Source organism: Diceros bicornis, chromosome 11, assembly GCF_020826845.1.
Source record: "Diceros bicornis minor isolate mBicDic1 chromosome 11, mDicBic1.mat.cur, whole genome shotgun sequence".
NCBI lineage: Eukaryota > Metazoa > Chordata > Mammalia > Perissodactyla > Rhinocerotidae > Diceros > Diceros bicornis.
In genome coordinates this window covers 46,598,540-46,624,429 of record NC_080750.1, presented here as the reverse complement: position 1 = coordinate 46,624,429, position 25,890 = coordinate 46,598,540, and the positions used below count along the sequence as shown (strand labels likewise).

Sequence of the window (25,890 nt, the reverse complement as noted above, 5' to 3'; positions counted from 1 at the left end):
ATTAACTAAATTTAGTATTTCCTGTTTAATTTCCCAACCTGACTTCCTTTTTGATTAGGAATGTAGACTGTTATACATCTTGGTGCCAATTTACCCTGGAATTAGGGTACATTAATTTTCTTCTTTTTACAGTATGGAGAACTAAGTCAAGCTGCTATTGATAAAATAAGCCACAGATACCAAAACCCATGGTAAGCACGTTATAATACATTTTAAATCAATTAACTCATGTGTTTCCTTCCTAAATTAGTAACAGGGTTAATTTTTTTAACTTTTAAGTATATTACCATTTATTTCTTTTTATTTCATGTAGATGTCTTTGTAAAATTATGAATTTTTATTCCTAATAAAAACTTATAAAATTTTCACTATCTACTAGGTTTTAATTAAGGGGAAGAAAGGAACAAAGCAAGGATAGAGTAAGTGACTGTTAGAATATAGTGGAGAAAAAGAGAACCAGCCTGTAGCTATTAAGAATAGCAACTGGATGAGTAAGGTAGCTTTAACTATATAAATAATTCTTTCTGTGGAAAAACAACAATATAATTTTTTTGGTTAAAAAAAACTCACTTCATGCTGTGGGCCTAGAAACCATCATAATGGATAACCTTGGTTAATAGACGTAATCCTACTGAAGTCACACAACAGCTTGAATTCATGCTATCTTAAGACAGGCTCTAGCCTAAATTAACATATCTAGCTCAAGGTATGTTAAATTACAGGAAAAGAGCAAAACCTAGGCTTGTCATCTAGATGTAACATATAATTCAGATTCCTAAGAGGGAAGAGAATCAATCATCATTGTTCTTACAAGACTGGAGATTCAATAATGTCTTTGTTATCCTTAGATTTTTGGTGGTGGGAGTTTTTGGAGTCTATTTCATCTCATTTTTAGTTTTTGAAGGACACAGCTATTACTATGTGCAAAATCAATGAATTTTAGTTTCTTTCTGCTATACCACAACAACATAAACTGCACCAAAAAGAGACAAGCCCTTAAACCCCATGTCAAAAGCTTATTAGTTACTACAACAATGCCGGGACAACAAAAGATCTCATTGGGCAGTTCTTGTAACTTAAAAGCATATCCTATGTTTAAAAAAATAGAGAAATAGTTACAATTTATTGCATGCAAAGAACATGTTCTCATTAAAATATTCCACTTCATCGGTTCAGATACATTGCAGGCATCTATTTACAAATGCCCTGTCAAATATTTCCAAGCAAAAAAAAAATCCATTAAAGGCCATTGAAAATCAAATAAACTTCAACAAGCATTGGTGATAAGTGTGAAAATTTGCTGCATTTATTTAGACATAAAAAACTTGTTAGGAAGTATCTGAGAAATATTGATGCTTTGAACATTTTCCTTGGATAAAAGAATGTTGGCTACATTCATTTCTAGGGAATATGATATGGATTATATCAGGTCGTGAGGTCAAACATTTATGAAAAACACCTTGTATTTAGGGAATTGTGGATTCAATTTGAGATATATACATATATAAATTACAAAACCAATCTGCCTGTGTTGAGTGCCAAATTCATAATGAAGACAATTATAATTAGAAAATTTTAACTAGAAAATTTCAAAAAATTTTTAAAGTATAATGATACCCCCTTAGATTTGCCTGTAGCCTCTGGCCCAGGTCCTATTTTTAACTAGTCTGATGCCAATAACGTGAATGCTGCCTCCCTCTTGAGACTCTAAGCACATCCACTGCTTAAAAGCCCTCCTACCTGACTCTTGGGCTGGGAGGATGTTCTTGAATAGGACCGTGACTCAGACAGGTGCAGGTGTGCCCCACTCCTTTGCCTTTTCTCAGTAGGACTGAGGGCCGTCTCCTTCTTGGGCAATGTTGTACTTAGCTTCCCAGTTTTGGTGTTCTGTCCTCCTCAGTCAACAGCATTTGCTCAATAAATCTAGCCTCTCCTGTGGTTGAAGCAGTGCTAGATTCTGGGGTCAGAGTGGTGAACAAGACAGATCCACTGTATGCTCTTCTTGGAATTCGTATTCTAGGAGAAGTGAGAGATATTAGACAACTGTATGACTTTTACAAAACATTATACTGTTTTTCATGCTTTTTAATAATTTTGTTTTGTTTTGTTGAGGAAGATTCACCCTGAGCCAGCATCTGTTGCCAATCTTCCTCTTTTTTTGCTTGAGGAAGATTAGCCCTGAGCTAACATCTGTGCCAGTCTTCCTCTATTTTGTACGTGGGATCCCACCACAGCATGGCTGACGAGTGGAGTAGGTCGGCACCCCGGATCCGAACCCACGAACCTGGGCCACCAAAGCAGAACACGGGGAACTTTAACCACTCGGCCACAGTGCAGGCCCCCTTTTTTATAATTATTTTTATTTTATTATTATTATTATTATATTTTGTGAGGAAGATTAGCCCTGAGCTAACATCTGTTGCCTCTCCTCCTCTTTTATTTTTTTTTAGAATATTATAATTTTAATTTAATTTAATTTTTTTGGTGAGGAAGATTAGCCCTGAGCTAACATCTGTTGCCTCTCCTCCTCTTTTTTTTTTTTTTTTTTAGAATATTTTAATTTTAATTTAATTTAATTTTTTTACTGAGGAAGATTGGCCCTGGGCTAACATCCATGCCCATCTTCCTCTACTTTATATGTGGGACACCTGCCACACCATGGCTTGATAAGCAGTGTGTAGGTCTGCGCCTGGGATGTGAACCTGTGAACCAGGTTGCCAAAATGGAGAGTGCAAACTTAACCACTACACCACGGGGCTGGCCCCTATAATTTTTTTAAATGACTAATATAATTCATGCTTGCAGCAACAAATCAAGTAACATAGAAGTATATTAAGAAAAAGTTAATATCTTGCACTATTCCATCCAGTTCACTATAAAACACTTCATTACAAAGCGTATTTATGGGGTGTAAAGAGAAGGTTTTACAAGGGGCATCTGCCCTGACTGAGGGTCAGAGAAGTGTCCACCAAGGAAGTAATTACTAAGCTGACTTCAAAAAGGTGAGCATGAAGACCATTTCTGGCCAAGGGAATGGCATAAGCAAGGCCCAGAGGAGGGAAAGAGCATATCCAGTCAGGACCAGTGCAGCTGGACTCCAGAAAACAATGAGAGGGTAGCAAGATGATGGTCAGATTTTGTAGAACCTTGTGGCCAGGTTAGAGAATTTGGAATTGAACTTAAGAACAAAGAGAATTCATTGGAAGATTTAAAATAGGAAGCAACATGATTAGAATTTTTTTTAACGCTCACTCAAATGTTAGAGTGCTGTGTGGAGAAAGAATTGCAAGATGACAGAACAGTTGCAGAAAGCTCGGCTAGGAGACTTTCATTTTTAACAGGCCTATCCTTTGAGTTTTCAGTGTGCTTTGTAAACAATCAAATAAATTGTGATTATGAAGGGCTGTGAGAAGGAGAAAGGATTTGAGTTGAGGTTTCAAAGAAACATAGGCTTTAAATAAATGGGGAGAAGAGGAGACGAGATTTGCTGTAATCATGGGGAGTAAGAATGTAGTCAGCAATCTGATGAAGCAGATTTTAACATTACCTTAATTTTACAGGTGAAGGAATTGGATTTCAGAGGCTAAATTACATGAACAAGGGTCGCAGAGCTAATATTTCAATCCAAATTGACAGATTCCATTGATTTGGGTTGGGATCTGGGCTTGGGCATTTTTAAAGGGGTCTCCAAGTGATTCCGACAAGCAGCCAGGGTTGAGAACCACTAGTGAAGATTGAGAAAAGAAAGGGACTGAACCTTGGTAGGGTGCCCACATTGAGGACAAGACAAATGAGAGCCACTGAAGGAGCAAAGGAGCTTTAGAGGTAGGGCCTTCAAGACAATAGGAGGCTATAAAAGCCAGTGAAGAATTTCAAAGAGGAGGGTTTAATACAAGGAATAGGAAATCCAAGAAAACAATAACAGGCAAATATTTGGAAATTATCAACGGTCTCAGAAAAAGCACTGTAGAAAGAGTAGAATGATTTGAATCAATACAACCAGTGCTGAAGAATTTTTGTCTGCTGACATAATGGAGGCAAGAGTCCACTCTGTTTTTGAGACCAGAAGTCCAGTACAGGACAATTACAGGATTTCCTCCATTCTGAGGCATGCTTTTTACATTTTAACTTTCTTGAAATCAGGATGTGTTTTATAATAGTTGTTTACAAATGTGGTGTACAAATGTAGTGCCTTTTTTTCCTCCCATGTAAAGCTGTTATTAAACCAATGGTGGGTGTACAATTTATTGCGTCTTAAAGACCAGTATATACTTCAACAAACATGAAAGGAAAACCTGTTCTGTGCCAGGTGCTCAGAATTTAAAAATTAGTAAGCAGGGTCCTTACTCTCAGATAGCTCACAGACTTTCAGGGCAGAGATGTAAACAGAAGATTTCAATACAATATACATTGATGGAGATTGACTACAGTAACTGGGTGTGGGTTAACTCTTTTTTCTTTGAATTAAAGGAAACAGTCTCTTGTTTTAAATATCTTAAGCTTCACTAGATATGTGATCCAATGCTTAATTCATTTTCATACAGTTTCTCCTGTTTGCAATTGGATATTTTCCAATACACACATACAGTATTTCTAATTTCAACAAGAAGACTAAAAAGCACAGATAGGAAATGGAGGAACAGTTTACAGTCAGATTAAAAGAGGTCATAACGGAATGCATTGCAAACAGTGAATTGGCAGGGCTTTTTGTTTTGTTTTAAGTAAGTGAAATCTGTAGAAGCCACACACCTTTACCGAAGATTATGGGGCATGGAGGTATCTTGTTTTCTTTTTCGCTTCCATACATTTAACACAGTGCTTGGCATATATGGGCACTCAAAACATATTTGCTGAATCAGATATAAAAGACAAATCCCAGTTCTTCTTGTGCTCATAATAGCTCCAATTGGTAGAGTTCAGGTCAGAGAATCTCACATCATGAGGACTTCCTGAGAGAGAGGAAATTTAAGCTGGGTTTAGAAGGAACATTTTAGGAAAATCTCTGGCTGCCTACTTGGGGGAATTTTTTATCCATACAAATGAAAGACTTGCTGAGATTATGAAATCAACAGAGTTATTTACAGGCAAACATCTTTCAAGAAAGGAGCTACTGACATGCCTCTGACCTAAGGTCACAACAAAGTTGCCTCTTTGCCAACCAGGGCCCTTGATATTTGCCACTTATTTGCCAATTTATAGATTTGTCTTAGGAATAATGTTTTAAGGAATACTCAAGTTCTTATGGACAGCCATCGTCAGTAGATGGTGGGGGGAGGGGAAGTTGGTGTCAAGGAGGCTGCAAATTCCAAGGTAAGGACAACCAAACAATGTCAACCATGAAGAGAAGAGCAACATGAGTTTCCCACCTCCAAAGCCCCAGTAGATAGTTGTATGTCATAGGTGTACATCCTTCTAGTTGCGGTACATGGGACGCGACCTCAGCATGGCCGGAGAAGCGGTACGTTGGTGCGCGCCTGGGATCCGAACCTGGGCCACCAGCAGCGGAGCGCGCGCACTTAACCACCAAGCCACGGGGCCGGCCCGAGCAACATGAGTTTTAAAGAATCAGAATTAACTCCAACCTTCCCTAACTTTTCATTTACTTGGAGGGTCACAGATACACAGCTCTTTTCAGAGTGTTGTCTCTCCCAAGTTACTTTCTTGTTGTCCGTGTTTTCATAATTGCAGGATTTGTTAGTCAGCACCCATCCTCAAGAGGGGCACAGCATGGCATAGTTGAAAGAATGCTGAATTGAGAATCAAGAAAGCTGGTTCTCTAGGAATTTATCCTTCCCGAGGAGATACACAAAGGTTTAGTTAAAAGAAAGCCCAACAGTGTTTGCCGTAATACAAAGTCAGAAATAACCTAATATCCCTCAAATAGGGGATTGTAGGCAGTTATAAAGCAGTATCTGTACAGTGATTCAGAGCAAGGGCTCTAAAGTTCAAGTCCCAGATTCACCACCTAGTAGCTGTGACCCTGGACAAGTTATTTAAACTATTTATGCCTCAGTTTCCCAATCTGTGAAATGATGGTAACAGAATCTACTCTACTGGGTTGTTGTGCAGATGTGTTGTTACATATATAGCACCTAGAACAATACTTGGTACATACTCAATACTCAATAAATAGTGTGACCATATAATTTTTATCACCCAAAACAGGACAATTTTGAGAGTGAAATAGGAAGCTAATTGAATGGGTCATGTGGACAACAGACTAAATGGAGACTATCCTGAACAAATCTATTAATAAATGTTATCTATTAGTTAAATAAATGAAGTATGTTGAAATAGTGTAGCAAAATGCATCTATTAAAATTCACATTATATTGTTAGCTAAAAATAATCAGTATAGAGATTCAGTATAGGATAGAAATTCCATACTATATAGCTGAGTTAATCTCCCGAAAGTAGAACAAAAAGTTCAAGAGATGGAAAAGAAGAAAGAAAAAAATATGAAAATAAGAAATCAGTTAAAATTAAATTAGACTAATAAGACATCTAAAAAGAGATCAGAGAAAACAGAAGTAAGGAACTCAATTATACAAGAAAATTTCTCAGAAGAGAATAACATGAATTTCCAGATTGAAAGACTTTATGAAAGCAAATTAAAAAAAAAACCTACATCAAGGCATATCACTGTGAAACTTCATTATACCAGGATGAAGAGACAATTCTAAAGCCTTCCAGAGGAAAACTAGGATATATACAAAGGATCAGGAATCAATAGAGTATCATACCTTGACAGCAATATTGGACTCTAGAAGACAATGGGGCAATGACTTGTATGTCTGACACAAGATGACTTTCAACCTAGAATTCTATACCCAGCCAAACAATATAGTGGGAAGGTAGAAAAAAGACATTTTCAGACACGTGCGTACTAAAAAAAAAAAAAAAAAAAAAAAAAAGCACCTCAAAGCATTTTTTCCTAGGAAGCAACCAGAGAATATTATCTAGCAAGAAATGGGGACAAATCAAGGAAAGAAAAAGAAATACAATCCAAGAAACAAGAGACCCAACAAAGGTGGCAGGCGTTAAGGGAAATTACCAGGAGTGTAGCCATGCAGCAGTCTAGAGAACTCTCGATTCAGATAGGAGCAGGACAAGCAGGGGCTCCAGAGAGTTTATTGTATAAAATATTGGGTTAAATTCCAGAAGACCAAATGAGCTAAAAAGTGGTTGCTGTTGGAGAAGAGAACTTGGGGCAAGGAGCAGGGAGAGAAGGGGAGTGTTTTTTTTATTATAAGCCTTTTAGTATTATTTCTATGTATTATGTACATGCACCTAAATCATTTCATTAAGTTGAAAAAAATTAGCATTACATTAGGTAAAATGTACAAGCATTTTATTTTGATAAGAATAAAAATTAATTATAAAATGGGAGAAATAGCAATAGTCAACTAGAATTTTAGTAGTTAGGGCTCCTAAGTTGAAAAAATTTCTGTCTCAAACCAGGACTTTTAGTACTAAAGAAATATTCACTGACTTGAATAAACAGGGCTTTCTGTTTACACAGAAAGGTAGGTGTAAGGTGTGCCTGTTTTGGGCATTAGTTAGGCGGTGTGTAGAAAATTGCCTATTTTATTCCATAATGAAATGCCGCCAAAGCCAGTTGTTAAACTAGCACAGACTTAATGACCGTCACTATTTAAAAATAAATTGGTACATAAACGCGTGCTTTTTTCTTGGAGTTGTTTTCCTCAAAACATCCATAAATCTTGACAGCTTTCTATTTTTAAGGCTGTCAATGTCTGGCACATTGGAGGGATTTCCGTGAGCATTAAGCAGCAGAGTTCTGCTATTTTTGAGATCATCAGCACCCATTCCTACTTTGGTCCTTTAGATGCATTACGTAAAAACTGTCTTTGCATTTCCTTTCCCCTAGCCTCCTCCCCAAAGCCTCTTCTTCAGCTGGGTGGTGAGAGAGGAGGGCTCTCAGGCATGTGTAGTCAGGTCAGAAAACAAACCTCCCATGGTTGTCACTGTTGCAATGCCACATAGACAGTTGATGCCCATTTATCCATTCAATAAATATCCAACTGCCAACTATGTGCGAGGCACCATGTTCAGCCTGAGGATTTGGGAGTGAACAAGACAGACGTAATTCCTGCCTATCTTGTATTCTATCAGAAGAGACAGGACAGAAACAGTCTAATATATGATAGATAATTTAATTGTAGGAGGCGCCATAAAGGAGAGATGCAGGATGAGTGTAAAGGTTTCTTGTTGAATGAATGAATATTCCTCATCTCAGGATGGAGCATTTAAAGCCAAAGGATAAGATGCCAACTGTTTTTGAAAGAAAAGCTAGCTGAAGGAGACAGTGCTGTTTTGCTTAAGAAGAAAACTTAGTAGGCTGTCACTTGATGCCCAGGTGGGGAAAAATTCAGTGCATTTCAGAATGTGGCCCTTCACTGCAAATTAGTCTGTGTGTAATTTATGAAAGACACTGATGTCTAAAGTGTGTAAGGAAGAGGCACTGTCAACTCACTGGCCTGTCATCTATAATTTCTCAGCATTTCAGATATGAGAACTGTAGCTCTTAGAGCTTGTCTCGGGAGACCAGGGTTAACAAAAGAGCAGCTGCTGGGCCTAACAAAATGGTTTATGGCAATGAAATCCAAGCATGGACTGCAAACTAATAGTAAACAGATAAGCTGAAATTTTAGGCCCAGGCAAATAGAGTTTATGTACCGATGAGAATACAGAAAAACCAGGACAAGGTATGTCACAGGTGTTTGGATTGTTTTTATTTCACTATTATCTATTCAATTTTGTAAAGTGATAAACATGTCCTGATCATGGTACAAGCATACCTCATTTTATTGTGCTTCACAGATAATGCATTTTTTTTTTTAACAAATTGAAGGTTTGTGGCAACCCTGTTTGAGCAAGTCTAGTGGTGCAGTTTTTCCAATAGCATTTGCTCACTTTGGGTCTCTCTGTCACATTTTGGTAATTCTCACAATATTTCAAACTTTTTATTATTATTATTATATTTTTTGTGGTGATCTGTGATCAGTGACCTTTTTTTTTTTTTAAAGATTTTATTTATTTATTTTTCCCCCCAAAGCCCCAGTAGATAGTTGTATGTCATAGCTGCACATCCTTCTAGTTGCTGTATGTGGGACTCGGCCTCAGGATGGACGGAGAAGTGGTGCCTCGGTGCGCGCCCGGGATCCGAACCCGGGCCACCAGCATCGGAGCGCGTGCACTTAACCACCAAGCCACGGGGCCGGCCCCCGATCAGTGACCTTTGATATTACTATTGTAATTGTTTTGGGGCACCACAAACCATGCCCATAAAAGATGGCGGGCAAACTTAATCGATAAATGTGGTGTGTGTTCTGACTGCTCCACCGAGCAGCCGTTCCCGTCTCTCTCCTTCTCCTCAGGCCTCCCTATTCCCTAAGAAACAATAATATTGAAATTAGGCCAGTTAATAACCCTAAAATGGCCTTTAAGTATTCAAATGAAAGGAAGAGTTGCATGTCTCTCACTTTAAATCAAAAGCTAGAAATGATTAAGCTTAGTGAGGAAGGCATGTTGAAAGCCAAGATAGGCCAAAAGCTAGACCTCTTGCACCAAACAGTCAAGCTGTGAATACAAAGGAAAAGTTCTTGAAGGAAATGAAAAGTGCTACTCCCGTGAACAAAGGAATGATAAGAAAGCAAAACAGCCTTACTGCTGATATGGAGAAAGTGTTAGTGGTCTGCATAGAAGATCAAACCAGCCACAACATTACCTTAAGCAAAAACCCAATCCAGAGCAAGGTGTTAACTCTCTTCAATTCTACGAAGGCTGAGAGAAGTGAGGAAGCTGCTGAAGAAAAGTTTGAAGCCAGTAGAAGTTGGTTCATGAGGTTTAAGGAAAGAAGTCATCTCCATAACATAAAAGTGCAAGGTGAAGCAGCAAGTGCTGATGTAGAAGCTTCAGTAAGTTATCCAGAAGATCTAGCTAAGATAATTCATGAAGGTGGCTACACTAAACAACAGATTTTCAGTGTAGATGAAACAGCCTTCTATTGGGAGAAGATGCCATCTAGGACTTTCATAGCTAGAGATGAGAAGTCAATGCATGGCTTCAAAGCCACAAAGGACAGGCTGACTCTCTTGTTAGGGGCTAATGCAGCTGGTGACTTTAAGTTGAAAGCAATGCTAGTTTACTATTCTGAAAATCCTAGGACTCTTTTTTTTTTTAATTTTTTGTTTATTGCAGTAACATTGGTTTATAACATTGTATAAATTGCAGGTGTACATGATTATACTTCTATTTCTGCATAGATTACATCATGTTCACCACCCAAATACTAATTACAACCCATCACCACACACATGTGCCAAATTATCCCTTTCGCCCTCCTCCCTCGCCACTTCCCCTCTGGTAACCAACAATCCAATCTCTGTCTCTATGTGTTTGTTTGTTGTTGTTATTATCTACTACTTAATGAAGGAAATCATATGGTATTTGATCTTCTCCCTCTGACTTATTTCACTTTGCATAATACCCTCAGTGTCCATCCATGTTGTCACAAATGGCTGGATTTCATCGTTTCTTATGGCTGAGTAGTATTCCATTGTGTATATATACCACAGCTTCTTTATCCATTCGTCCCTTGATGGGCACTTAGGTTGCTTCCAAGTCTTGGCTATTGTGAATAATGCTGCAATGAACAGAGGGGTGCATGTATCTTTACGTGTTGGTGTTTTCAAGTTCTTTGGATAAATACCCAGCAGTGGCATAGCTGGATCATATGGTAGTTCTATCCTTAATTTTTTGAGGAATCTCCATACTGTTTTCCATAGTGGCTGCACCAGTTTGCACTCCCACCAGCAGTGTATGAGAGTTCCCTTCTCTCCACATCCTCTCCAACACGTGTTGTTTCCCGTCTTGTTAATTATAGCCATTCTGACGGGCATGAGGTGATATCTCATTGTAGTTTTGATTTGCATTTCCCTGATAGTTAATGATTTTGAACATCTTTTCATGTGTCTGTTGGCCATCTGTATATCTTCTTTGGAGAAATATCTGTTCAGGTCTTCAGCCCATTTTTTAATTGGGTTGTTAGTTTTTTTGTTGTTGAGATGCATGAGTTCTTTATATATTTTGGAGATTAAGCCCTTATCAGAAGTATGGTTTGCAAATATCTTCTCCCAATTGTTAGGTTGTCTTTTCGTTTTGTTGATGGTTTGCTTTGCTGTGCAGAAGGTTTTTAGTTTGATGTAGTCCCATTTGTTTATTTTTTCTATTGTTTCTCTTGCCTGGTCAGACATGGTGCTTGAAAATATGTTGCTAAGACCGATGTCAAAGAGTGTACTTCCTATGTTTTCTTCTAGAAGTTTCATAGTTTCAGGTCTTACATTCAAGTCTTTAATCCATTTTGAGTTGATTTTTGTGTATGGTGTAAGGTAAGGGTCTACTTTCATTTTTTTTTTGCATGTGGCTATCCAGTTTTCCCAACACCATTTGTTGAAGAGACTTTCTTTTCCCCATTGTATGTTCTTGGCTCCTTTGTCGAAGATTAGCTGTCCATAGATGTGGGGGTTTATGTCTGGGTTTTCGATTCTATTCCGTTGATCTGTGTGTCTGCTTTTGTGCCAGTACCATGCTGTTTTGGTTACTATAGCTTTGTAGTATATTTTGAAATCAGGGAGTGTGATACCTCCAGCTTTGTTCTTTTTTCTCAGGATTCCTTTAGCTATTCAGGGTCTTTTGTTGTTCCATATAAATTTTAGGATTCTTTGTTCTATTTCTGTGAAAAGTGTTGTTGGAACTTTGATAGAGATTGCATTGAATCTGTAGATTGCTTTAGGAAGTATGGACATCTTAACTATGTTAATTCTTCCAATCCAAGAGCATGGAATATCTTTCGATTTCTTTGTGTCTTCTTCAATTTCTTTCAGCAATGTTTTATAGTTTTCAGTGTACAGATCTTTCATCTCTTTGGTTAAGTTTATTCCTAGGTATTTTATTCTTTTTGTTGCAATTGTAAATGGGATTGTATTCTTAATTTCTCTTTCTGCGACTTCGTTGTTAGTGTATAGAAATGCAACTGATTTTTGTATGTTGATTTTGTATCCTACAATTTACCGTATTCGTTTATTACTTCTAAAAAGTTTTTTGGTGGATTCTTTGGGGTTTTCTATGTATAAAACCATGTCATCTGCAAATAGTGAGAGTTTCACTTCTTCCTTTCCAATTTGGATCCCTTTTATTTCTTTCTCTTGCCTGATTGCTCTGGCTAGGACTTTCAGTACTATGTTAAATAGGAGTGGTGACAGTGGGCATCCTTGTCTGGTTCCTGTTCTTAGAGGGATAGCTTTCAGTCTTTCACCATTTAGGATGATATTAGCTGTGGGTTTGTCATATATGGCCTTTATTATGTTGAGGCACTTTCCTTCTATACCCATTTTATTCAGAGTTTTTATCATAAATGGATGCTGTATCTTGTCAAATGCTTTCTATACAGCTATTGAGATGATCATGTGATTTTTATTCTGCATTTTATTGATGTGGTGTATTACGTTGATTGATTTGCGAATGTTGAACCATCCCTGCATACCTGGAATAAATCCCACTTGATCATGGCGTATAATCTTTTTAATGCATTGTTGTATGTGATTTGCTAGTATTTTGTTGAGGATTTTTGCATCGATGTTCATCAGTGATATTAGCCTGTAATTTTCTATTTTTGTGTTGTCCTTGTCTGGTTTTGGTATCAGGGTAATGTCGGCTTCGTAGAATGAGTTAGGGAGCTTCCCCACCTCCTCAAGTTTTTGGAAGAGTTTGAGATGGATAGGTATTAAGTCTTCTTTGAATGTTTGGTAGAATTCCCCAGGGAAGCCATCTGGTCCTGGACTTTTATGTTTAGGGAGGTTTTTGATTCCTGTTTTGATCTCCTTACTGGTGATTGGTGTATTCAAATTCTCTATTTCTTCTTGAACCAGTTTTGGAAGGTTGTATGATTCTAAGAATTTATACATTTCTTCCAGATTGTCGAATTGGTTGGCATATACCTTTTCATAGTATTCTCTTATAATCTTTTGTATTTCTGAGGTGTCTGTTGTAATTTATCCTATTTCATTTCTGATTTTACTTATTTGTGCCTTCTCTCTTTTTTTATTGGCGAGTCTAGCTAAAGGTTTGTCAATTTAGTTTATCTTTTCAAAGAACCAGCTCTTGGTTTTATTAATTTTTTCTATTGTTTTTTTGGTCTCTATTTCATTTGTTTCTCCTCTGATTTTTATTATTTCTCTTCTTCTATTGATTTTGGGCTTTGTTTGTTCTTCTTTTTCCAGTTCCTTTAGGTGCCTTGTTAGATTATTTATTTCAGATTTTTCTTTTTTGTTGAGATAGGCGTGTATTGCCATAAACTTCCCTCTTAGAACCATTTTTGCTGTATCCCATAAATTCTGGCATGTCGTATTTTCATTTTCATTTGTCTCCAGGTATTTTTTGATTTTTCCTTTAATTTCTTCCTTGACCCAATCGTTGTTCAGTAGCATTTTGTTTAACCTCCACCTATTTGTGGCTTTTCTGATTTTCTTCCTATAGTTGATTTCTAGTTTCATACCATTGTGGTCAGAAAAGATGCTTGGTATTATTTCAGTCGTCTTAAATTTATGGAGACTTGTTTTGTGGCCTAATATGTGACCAATTTATGGAGACTTATTTTGTGGCCTAATATGTAACCAATCGTGGAGAATGTTCCATGTGCATTTGAAAAGAACGTGTATTCTTCGGTTTTTGGATGGAATGCTCTGTATATATCTACTAGGTCCATCTGTTCTAGTGTGTCATTTAAGGCCAATGTTTCCTTATTGATCTTCTGTTTGGATGATCTATCCATTGGTGTAAGTGAAGTGTTTAAGTCCCCTACTATTATTGTGTTACTGTCTATTTCTGTTTTTATGTCTGTTAATAATTGCTTTATATATTTAGGTGCACCTACATTGGGTGCGTAGATATTTACAAGTGTTATATCCTCTTGTTGGATTGTTCCCTTGATCACTATGTAATGCCCTTCTTTGTCTCTTTTTACAGTTTTTGTTTTAAAGTCTATTTTGTCTGATATGAGTACTGCTACCCCAGCTTTCTTTTCATTGCCATTTGCGTGGAATATCTTTTTCCATCCCTTCACTTTCAGTTTGTGAGTGTCTTTGGGTCTGAAGTGTGTCTCTTGTATGCAGCATATATATGGGTCTTGTTGTTTTATCCAATCAGCCACCCTATGCCTTTTAACTGGAGCATTTAATCCATTGACGTTTAAAGTAGCTATTGAGGTCCAGCCCCGTGGCTTAGCAGTTAAGTGCGTGCGCTCCACTGCTGGCGGCCCGGGTTTGGATCCCGGGCATGCACCGACGCACTGCTTCTCTGGCCATGCTCAGGCCACGTCCCACATACCGCAACTACAAGGATGTGCAGATATGACATACAATTATCTACTGGGGCTTTGGGGGTAAAAAAATAAATTAATTAAAATATCTTAAAAAAAATAAAGTAGCTATTGATAAGTATGTACTTACTGCCATTTTTTAACTTTTTTTCCTCTCTCAGTGTTTTAGTAGTCTTTCTCTGTTCCTTTCTCCTTTTATACAGAATTGATGGTCTCTTTAGTTTGACCTCTGTCTGAAAGCTCTACTCTTTAATTCCCCTCCTCCCTAATTTTATGTTTTTGATAGCATATCTAACCTCTTTTTTGTGCATTTGTATCCATTACCCTCTTATTATGGAAATAGATAATTTTTCCTATGTGCAGTCTTCTTTTTTCCCCTTAAATCAGTCCCTTTAACATTTCTTGTAGCACTGGTTTCTTGTTGACAAACTCCTTTAATTTTTGCTTGTCTGGGAAATTTTTTATCTCTCCTTCCATTTTGAATGATAACCTTGCTAGGTAGAGTATTCTTGGCTGTAAGTTTTTTCCTTTTAGCACTTTATATATATTTTTTTTAATTTTATTTATTTATTTATTTTTCCCCCAAAGCCCCAGTAGATAGTTGTATGTCATAGCTGCACATCCTTCTAGTTGCTGTATGTGGGACACGGCCTCAGCATGGCCGGAGAGGCGGTGTGTCAGTGCACGCCCGGGATCCGAACCCGGGCCACCAGCAGCGGAGCGTGCGCACCTAATTGCTAAGCCACGGGGCCGGCCCTAGCACTTTAAATATATCATGCCACTCTCTTCTAGCCTGTAAGGTTTCTGCTGAGAAGTCAGCTGATAGCATTATGGGGTTTCCTTTGTATGTAACGACATTCTCTTGCGGCTTTTAGGATTCTCTCTTTATCTTTAATTCTGGACATTTTGATTATGATGTGTCTTGGTGTGGGCCTCTTTGGGTTTATCTTGTTTGGGGCTCTCTGTGCTTCCTGTACCTGGATGTCTGTTTCCTTCCTTAGGTTAGGGAAGTTTTCATCTATTATTTCTTGAAATCAATTCTCTGCCCCTTTGTCTCGCTCTTCTCCTTCCGGGACACCTATAACACGGATGGTAGTGCGCTTGATGTTGTCCCAGAGGTCCCTTAGACTGTCCTCACTCTTTTTAATTCTTTTCTCTTTTACCTGTTCACCTTGGGTAATTTCTTCTAGTCTTTCGTCCAGCTCACAGATCCGTTCTTCTGTATCCTCTACTCTGCTTTTGAGTCCCTCTAATGAATTTTTCATTTCCAGTATTGTATTCTTCATTTCTGATTGGTTCTTTTTTATATCTTCCATTTCCTTGTTGACATTCTCACTGAGTTCATCTATTCTTCTCCCCAGATCAGTGAGCATCCTTAACACTCTTAGTCTGAACTCTCTGTCGGGTAGGTTGCTCATTTCTGTTTCACTTAGTTCCTTTTCTGGGGTTTTGTCCTGTTCCCTTACTTGGAATGTATTCCTTTGCCTCCTGATTTTGCCTCTTTCCCTGTGCTTGTGTCTACGTATTAGGTAGGTCAGCTACGTCTCCTGCTCTTGGATAGGTGACCTTATATAAGTGATGCCTTAGGAGGCCTGCAGTGTGCGTCCCTCAATTCTCAATGTTCCAGGGGTGACCCCTATGTGGGCTACCTGTGTCCTTCTGTTGTGGCATGTTTGCTCTCCCTGCAGGCACCCAGGGAGGCTGGGTTATGCTCCTGGCCAGCTGTTGTAATGCTCAGCTGCTTGTAGTTGTTGTGGGCCCTTCAGTCTCTTTATCAGGTCTGGGGAGCCCCAGCACAATTGGCTGAAAGTTCTAATACCACATTTGTGTTGCAGTATTTCTTAAGTACTCACTTAAGTGAGTAGGCCCCCAGCATGGCAGGCTGTTAGGCTCAGGGGCTTACAATTGCTCTAAGCCTCCAGCCTTTAGGTCTCTTGTCAGCTCTCTGAGGATTGCAGCTGGGTGGGGCTGGCCTCAGACACAGGAGCACCCAATTGTTTCAGGCTTTGGAAGGTGTGGCAAACCCCTATGTGGGTCTTTGAGAAGCACAAGTCTTCTCTAGCTGACAAGCCCTGCCACCCACAGGTCTACACACCCAGTCAACACAGTCCTGCCCCATGTGCGTGCCCCGACCTCCTGAAGTGGACCCAGTCTCCTCACGGCAGGAGCCGCACACACTCCACCACCACCCCACACTCTCCACCCACTCCTTGTGCACGCCCTGCCCCACTGAAGTCAGCTCAGTTGCCAGGCTGCAGAGAATCCAGTCACCAATCTATGCAGGTCCACAAGTTGCCTGAGGGCTTGTTGTTGGGTGGGGCCAGTCTCTAGGGTGGGCTGCCTGCCCTGGCTGAGCTGGATTAAATTGGTGCTCTAGCAGGTGGGGCAGACCCTGGACTAGCAGGCCCCAGGGAGAACTCCAATGGCCTCTGTGTCAGCATGCCCACACCAGGCCACAACAATGGCCGCCGCCAATGTCCCAGTCCTTGGAGAGGACTCACCTCTCACTGCAATGCACTCAGAGCCTATCAGGTGGGTCTCTTTTCACCACAGCACTGTGCACCTTTCTTTCTGGTGATTTTAGGTTGCTTTCTGAGACGGGTGAGTTTGCGCATGGGCCCTTTAAGAGCCGGTTTTACTTTCTTTGTGAACCAGCTTTTCTGGGGGTACTCCCCAATGTTTTAGTAGCAGGCAAAATCAGATGTTATGCCACTCGTCTCGATTGTGCTGGGTCCACAAAATGCCTACAGCGGGGGCACTCCCTGGCTCAGGGGCCCGCTTCTCCAGGGAGGGCTGCGTACCTGTGGGCTTCTCCCAGGCAGCCGTGAGGCACTGCAGCTTGTGAAGGTGGTGTTTTTTCTCTCCAGAAGGGAGTTTCTGCCTCTTCCACCTTAATTAGGATTGTCCTTTGTTGCAGGAGTTCCTCTCATCCAGCTTTCAGTTCTGTCTCAGGGGTAATTTTTCCACGAGTAGTTGTAAATTGGCTGTGTCCATGGGAGGAGGTGAGTTCAGGGTCTGCTTATGCCGCCATCTTGACTTCTCTCCTCACTAGGACTCTTAAGAATGATGCTAACTCTAGTCTGCCTGTGCTCTATGAATGGAACAACACAGCCTGGATAACAGCATATCTGTTTACAATGTGGTTTACTGAACATTTTAAGATCACTGTTGAGATCTACTGCTCAGAAAAAAGATTCCTTTCAAAATATTATTGCTCATTGACAATGCACCTGGTCACCCAAGAGCTCTGATAGAGGTGTACAATGAGATTAATGTTGTTTACCTGCCTGCTAAAACAACATCCATTCTGTAGCCCATGGATCAAAGAGTAATTTCAACTTTCAAGTCTCATTATTTAATAAATACATTTCATAAGGCTATAGGTGTCGTAGATAGTGATTCCCTGATGGATCATGGTGAAGTAAATAGAAAATCTTCTGGAAAGGATTCAACATTCTAGATGCCATTAAGAACATTTGTGATTCATGGGAAGAGGTCAAAATATCAACATTAATAGGAATTTTGAAGAAGTTGGTTCCAACCTTCTTGGATGACTTTGAGGGTTTAAGACTTCAGTGGAGGAAGTAATTGCAGATGTGGTAGAAATAACAAGAGAACGAGAATTAGAAGTGGAGCCTGATGATGAGACTGAATTTGCTGTAATCTCATGATAAAACTGTAATGGATGAGGAGTTGCTTCTTATGGATGAACAAAGAAAGTGGTTTCTTGAGATGGAATCTACTCCTGGTGAAGAAGATGTGAAGATTGTTGAAATGACAACAAAGGATTTAGAATATGACATAAACTTAGTTGATAAAGCAGTGGCAGGGTTTGAGAGGATTGACTCCAATTTTGAAAGAAGTTCTACTGTGTGTAAAATGCTATCAAATAGCATCACATGCTACAGAGAAGTTGTTTGTGAAAGGAAGAGGCAATCAATGCAGCAAACTTCACTGTTGTCTTATTTTAAGAAGCTGCCACAGCCACCCCAACCTTCAGCAACCACTACCCTGATCAGTCAGCAGCCATCAACATTGAGGCAAGACCCCCACCAGCAAAAAGATTACGACTCACTGAAGGTTCAGAGAATGGTTAGCATTTTTAGCAATAAAGTATTTTTTAATCAAGATACGTACCTTTTTAAAGACATGATGCTATTGTACCCTTATTAGACTACAGTATAGTGTAAACGTAACTTTTAGTTACACTGGGAAACCAAAAAATTTGTGTAACTCACTTTATTGCAGTGGTTTGGAACCAAACCTGCAATATCTCTGAGGTATGCCTGTAATTGCAAACATTCCTACATTACCAACTTCTGTATAAGTGGTTTACACAAAATCAATATCATTTAGCTTATATCTATATTGTTAGCAACAAAATAATAATCATCCATTCCATTTAATGTGCATTACTTACTGTCATTTCAGCTTTTCATTATTTCTTTTACTTTTTCTTTTAAGCCTGCTCATAATTTCAGGTTTCTATAACTGGAGGAGCAAGACTTTGAAGTTGGGCAGAGTTAAGCTTAATTCCTTATCTTATAAAATGTAGATGCTCTCTGAACCTCTGTTTCAAGGGTAAAAAGAAGAATGAGAATATCATGGAGTCTTCTTGAGAATGAAAAGTCAATGTGTGTAAAGCACTCAGGATGGATCTGACACACTGAATGTTAGCTCCCTTCCTCATCGTAAGAAAGTCTCAGAATGACCATAGCATTAGCCACTTTCTTAAGGCTTTCTGTTCATTTTTGAAAACTATCACCTCAAAATAGGTTAATTCTAATTTTATTCTGATCCATAAAAGTTTATCTCAGGACAATGGACTGTTTTGAGATATATTATTTGTTTCTGCTTTAAGAAAAATGATTGTTAAAAAAAATTTTTCCTTCCGTCTTCCTGGAAGGGGTCAAACCATTTCAAAGAATTTGAGCTTGGGAAAATTTCAGCGTTTAGAAGTGGTGAATTTATTATCTGTGGCACATCATTTCTCATCAGTGTCATCATTAGGTCCATGACTGGTGTATTTCCCCAGTCGTTCACCGAGCACAGTGATGAGGAAGAGAGCTGTGTTCCTCAGATGTGTTATTTGAAGACTATGAGAAATAATCCCAAGAGGCCCTGTAGCAGGGGTGTTTTGAAATTGTTAATAGTCAGAAGGAAAGTTCTTGTTCAGCATTTGCATTTTTCTTGGAACTCATTTTGTTTCTAATTAAATAGTCCCCTCAATATTCAAAATGGAAATACCCTTTTCTGACTACTTTGGTTTATAGCAAAAATTGGACTATATTGGACTACTCATTAATTGGACTACTAATTTATTGAGTCAATAAATCAATAAATACTTTTGGAGCACTGTCCTTTGCATCAAACAGCTCACAGTGTAGTGGGGAAGATTGGCAAATGGATAATTCTGAAACAGTATGGTGAGAGCAGTGATATAGCCACACCCGGGATATTATGCTTGTAACCCAGCACAGGGGTGAAGAACGGAGGCATGGGAGGCTGTGGAGGAGTCTGAAAAGGTGAGGTTAAGTAGTAAAGGATGGATAGGTATGCAGGGAAGAAGTGTTTCTAGAAGAGAGGTTATCAGTAACAAAAGTCTACCAGTGATCAATAGCATGGATTGATGCAGTAAGTGTTTCAGTGCTGCTGGATCCCAAAGTGTAATGAATGGTGCAGAGACAGGTGAAGACAGACTAGGAAGAGTTCACGCTTGAGTTCTGACCTTTAGGTATGGGGAACCAAAGAAGGAATTTAAAATTTGTCCACCCATCCTTTTACACAGTACCCAATGTGATAAAGCCAGGCTTATGTTTTGGATAGAGGATGGACATGAGGGGAGCATTATTGAGACAGAGAGACCAGGCAGGAGTCTGTTAGTGAGGCCCAGGAGAATGATGGTAATCTAGGGGAATGGGAGTCAAGATGGAGGGGAGGGAACAGATTCCAGAATTATCAAGGAGTAGAACTGGCAGGACTCAGGTATTGCATGTGGAGGATGAAAGTAATGATGGAGGCAGTGACAACTTCCAATTTCTAGTTTGAGTGAATAATCTGATAGTGGACCAACTTGGACTGAGCAGAGAAGGAGCATCTCATTTAACAGGGAAGAAGGTGATGAGATGATGAGTTCAGGTGGATTTGAAGTCTCTGTGGGACATCCAGTTACAAGCAGATAGATAAACATGTGAAGCTAGATGGAAGCACTGTGCTGAGGAGCTTTTTCTGTCACCATATTTAGTTGTACTTGAAAATATGTGAGTGGATGAGAAGAGAGAAGACAGAGAAAAAAGAGCAGAATTGTAGGGAATTCAAACTCTGATTGAAAAACGGAGAAGAGCTGTGAAAGAAGACATGGCAGAAAAAGAGGAGAACCAGATGTTCAAAGTTAAATAAGATGTCAACTGAACAATGTCCACTGAAGAAAGTAGACAGGAAGTCATCGGAGACCTTGGTGAGAATAGAACAAATAGAACAATTTGGGACAAGGGGAAGGAAAAGAGGAATGGAAGCTTAAATACAGTGGGTTGAGGTTGAGTGGGAGGTGAAGTGGAGTCAACAAGTACAAGCCATGGTTTTGAAAAATTGGAGTAAGAAAGGGAAGAAAATATGAATAGTAACTAGAGGCAGATGAGGGGCCAAGTGTAGGCTTTTTTAGGATGTGAGAAACTTTAGCTAGAGAAGGGTTGACTGCTGTGGAGCAATGTCCTGGGGTAAGCGGTGATGTACTTGTGGGTTCAAGGGCACAAGTGAATGCGGAGGCTCTGGACGGGGAGAAAGTCTCCCTCATTCCCAGAGACTAAAAGGAAGGAGATAGGATTTCCTCGTCTATGTAGGTGGGGATGTACTTGTGTATGTAAGTGTGGGATGGGCTTTGGTGGTGGTGGTTAAAGGAGCTTAGACCTGGTGGCTCAGTGTTCTCCATGAAGTCTTCTTTGTGTGTGTGTGTGGGGGGGGGGGTTTATGGTGGTAAAGTATACGTAACATAAAATTTACTATTTTAATCTTTTTGTGTGTGTGTGTGAGGAAGACTAGCCCTGAGCTAACATCTGTTGCCAATCCTCTTCTTTTTGCTGAGGAAGATCGGCCCTGGGCTAACATCTATGCCCATCCCCTCTACTTTATATGGGACACTGCCACAAGATGGCTTGATAAGCAGTGCGTAGGTCCGCACTCGGGATCCGAACCTGCAAACCCCGGGCTGCCAAAGCGGAGCACACAAACTTAACCACAATGCCACCGGGCTGGTCCCTATTTTAGTCATTTTTAAGTGTACAATTCAGTGGTCCATGAAGTGTTGTGCAAGGCTCTGTCCTACACAGAACTGATGAAAGTAATGGGGGTGAGATGTAAGTAAGCATCTTGAGGAAAAAAGGAAGGTTTGGGATAGCTGCTGAAGGGATTGGGAAAGATGTGCACCAAGGATAAGTAAAAAGACAGCTGTTCAGTAGACTACTGAAGGCGCGCTTCAGGTTGGAGACCCCATCTTTAAATCAACAAGGTCATCCAATTGTTCCAAACAAGAGTTAACCACCTTGAGATAGAATCCAAGAAAAATTGGAGTTGGGACAACTGGCTAAGCTTTTAGGAAAAGTAAAATTACATCTATACCTCATACCATATAATAAAATAAATTTCAGATAGACTAAGCAATTAACTGCTTTAAAAGGGAAATAATAAAATAAAGAATAAAATATACGGGAACATTCATATTATGCTTATACAGTCTGAGGGTACAGAGGTCAGACTGTAGCATTCAGCCACAGTTGAGGGTTTATGAGTATGTTATTCATCGCTTTATCTTTAAATGTTGCCTCATACTTATAATATGATCCTCAAGAGCATCTTGTGTTTATCCTCTATAATTTTAATTCAATTTTCAACAGCATCACTTCTGTTCTTTACTCCATCCAAACTATGGACAAATGTAGTACCAAGGAAATAAGACATAGTTCCTGCCCTCAAAGAGCGTCTCCTATCATGGGGGAAGAGACATATAAACAGATCATTATACTAGAGTATACTAGGATGCAGTGATAGAAATAATGAGCCAACCAATATTTATTGATTACCTGTTTGTGCCTGGCCCGAGGCTTGGTGCTAGGTTTGGATACTTAACAAAGTGTAACAAATAAGTGCAAGGCTTGTCACAATAGGGAGTATTTTGGAGGGTGCAGCAGAAGTATATATCTGGGAATCTAAACTTTGAGGAGGGATCAGGAAAGCTCCATAAGGTCCCCTGAGCTTGAAGGATGGGTAGGAAGTTAGCTTCTAGAACTGCTGTATTTAAATTTCAAGATGCTATCATTTTAGAGATGGAACTTCACACATTCAGACGAATTACCTTGGAGCACAATTACCACGTATTTGACAAACACTTTTCATTTCTAGCCTCTACAGCAATAAAGATGACAGGGTTTATGCGGAACGCTGCAGCTTATTTTCTGTCTACCAGCCTAAAGGCTAACTCATTAAAATTCAAAGATGAATTACATGGTGGGTGGCAGAACAAATGCTTTCTTCACTAGGCAGAGCTAAGGCCTTCAAGACAGTTTCTCCCAGAAGCTAAGTCACTCTTTGCAGCTGTTCCCTAAGACAAGATTCAGGCATCACCTCCTCCTCCAAATCTGCTGGGACACCACCCAACCCCTTCTCTGGATTAGACTCACAGGGCAATGACAACAAGAAAAAGATAGGAGAGCAATACTGATTCCACACTTGGTTTGATTTTGGAATCATGTACATATGTTACCTATAAGATGTACCTTACATCTTATTTTTTATTTAGAAAATAAATTAACTTCAATTAAAAATAAACAAAACAACTAAATGTGTATCCAGTTGGTGATTTAACCCACAGAGAGTTAAAGCACAGTAATTTGAGTATAAATCTCTGTGGGGTACACTCTAAGAACAAAAAGAACTGTAGAAATCTTGGTGGAAGCATTGGTAGTGTTCCCCTGACTCTGTTGTGGGTGTATTGTGGGATAAAGCAAATGAGCAATAATGTGATGTTCTTATTCAATCATTCCTGGTTTGGTTGAGTACCAGGCTTCTTGGAGTGGGAGAAAGGAAATACAGACGTTAAGGTAAAAGAGCTGAAAAACAAACCCTGAATTTGATTGGAAGATATATATGTACATAGATGTATGACTGTGTGTGTTTATATATTTTTTTTCATAGCTTTATTCACTATAAAAGCCTAGACGTAGGAACCAACTCAGTAGCTGCGAGCTCCCAGTGCGAGCGCTCCTAGTACTCAGATTCTGCTCTTCAGATACCTTTTACGCTAAAAGGAATTGGGGCTTCTTGGAGAACTGGTTGACTCTGGATCTAGAGAAGGAAAGGGAAAACATGAGCCTAGTACATTATGCCGTACCAAACAGGGACGTCATCCAAGACGACTATAGCTCTGTCTAAGGGACTTGGGAGCCAAACTTGAAGAGACTCCCACTGGCCAGAAATAGGACAACTTGAAGAAAGAGTAATAACTTCACGTTATTACAGCATACTTCCACGTACATATACATGAACATTCATGAGTCCATAATGTCACTTAAAAAACCTCAACAAACTGGGCACATTGGAGGATTCCAATGAACCAACTTATCATTTTGAAAATGAGTAAATAGAAGGAAAGAATCAAATATTAATTCTGCCCTTTCTAATGCAAACTTTACTACTGCAAACCAAATAGAAGATGAGGTGACTTAAAAAAAAAAAATCAAAGTAATCCAGCTAATATATAAAGAAGGAACAACGGAATTAGGACATCACAACTTTGCAAACTGCAATAAATTAACGAATCTAGGCACTGATCGTCAATGGCTGCCAAAACTACAAAAAGAGAAATGACCAGATATTATGTACCTCTTGAAGAAAGAGCACACCACCACCTGGAAAGAAGATGTTATGGGCTGGATTTTGTCTTCCTGAAATTCATATGTTGAAGTACTAACCCTCAGTACCTCAGAATGTGACTGTATTTGGAGATAGGGTCTTCAAAGAGGTAATTAAATTAAAATGAGGTCATTAGGTTGGGCCCTACTCCAATATGACTGATGTCCTTATACGAAGAGGAGATTTGAACACAGACATACACAGAGAAATGACCATGTAAAGACCATGTAAAGACACATGTAAAGAGAAGATGGCCACCTATGAGCCGAGGAGGCAGGCTCAGAAGAAACCAACCCTTCTGACACCTTGATCTTGGACTCCTAGCCTCCAAAATTGTGAGAAAATATATTTCCGTTGTTTAAGCCACCCAGTCTGTGATACTGTGTTATGGCAGCCCTAGCAGACTAATATAGTAGTCTTGCCTCAAAGATCAAGCCTCTTTAGATCAAGCCTCTAAATCCAACTAGTAATGTACAGGAAATAAGATGACAGCAGAAAATGTTAAATGACAACATGGAGATGTTGTTAGAAAAATGTATTCTGGGAAATTTTATAGGATAAATAGACACAAAATTTTTATAGAAACAAAATTTGTTTCTTCAACAAATAGTGAGAGGGAGAAGGACAAGGAGGAGGAAGTGGAGGAGGAGGAGGTGGGGGAAAAGAAGAAGAAAAGAGGTGAAAGAGAACCTATGAATTAAAGGAAACTTAAAAGACTTGTCAACCAATTGCAAGCTGTGAAACTTATTTGGATTCTGTTTCTAACAAACTGTTAAAAATCATAACATTTATGAGACAACTAGAATTTTGATTGCTGAATATTTCGTCAAATTATTAAATTTTTAGGAGAAAAACATGGCATCATGATTATGTTAAGAAAAAGAGTTTTTATATTTTTGAGAGTCAAACCAGAAAGATAGGATGTCATGGCAGGGAAAGGATTATGGAGTAGGATAGAGATGAAATAAGATTGGCTATAAATTGACGTTTGAAGTTGGGTAATGGCTACTTGGGGATCTTTAAACTATTTTGTCTATTTTTGTGTATATTTAAATTTCCAAAGTCACTAAAAATAATTGTATCAACTTTATCCTTAGTTAATGAAGGTCAAGATTTACCATCTAGGTAGATGAACTTGTCTAAAACTAAACTGAGCCAATACTGTTATAGTCTCCCAACTAACCTTCACCTGGATTGCTGCCAAGCAGCTGAAATAAATGTTGCTTTCCTTTCTTCCCCATATTGTTTTCTGACACTCACACAAGTAAGCAAGTGACACCCAGGAAGCACTAACATGAAGAGAAGCCCTGGACTTGATATTACAGAAGCACTGCCTGAGCTGCGGAAATTGGCAGATCTTCCTGGATGTCTTATTTAAAATCTCCCATATCTCCAGCAACATCAGGAATTATATTCAACATTCCTAATAGGTGACCCTAGACATTCTAATATGCTTCATTTCTGGTAAGATTTTGGACAGCTGCCTCTGAGGCTATGTGCATGAGTGATAGATGCTTAATATAAATCATTTTAAAATACTGAATGAAAGTCGATAAACACCTCTGTGTATTTCTACATCATGGACA

The 25,890-nt window shown here is 39.1% G+C and overlaps 1 protein-coding gene across 1 annotated transcript in view; it reads left to right on the top strand.

Annotated features, from left to right (window-relative positions):
* The window catches only part of SPMIP2 (sperm microtubule inner protein 2), a 129,430-nt gene that overhangs the window by 63,965 nt on the left and 39,575 nt on the right, over positions 1 to 25,890 (top strand). Inside the window, exon 3 of the mRNA XM_058550276.1 lies at positions 133 to 191. Coding sequence (XP_058406259.1) covers positions 133 to 191 — 59 coding nt within the window. The remainder of the gene's footprint in view (positions 1 to 132; positions 192 to 25,890) is intronic.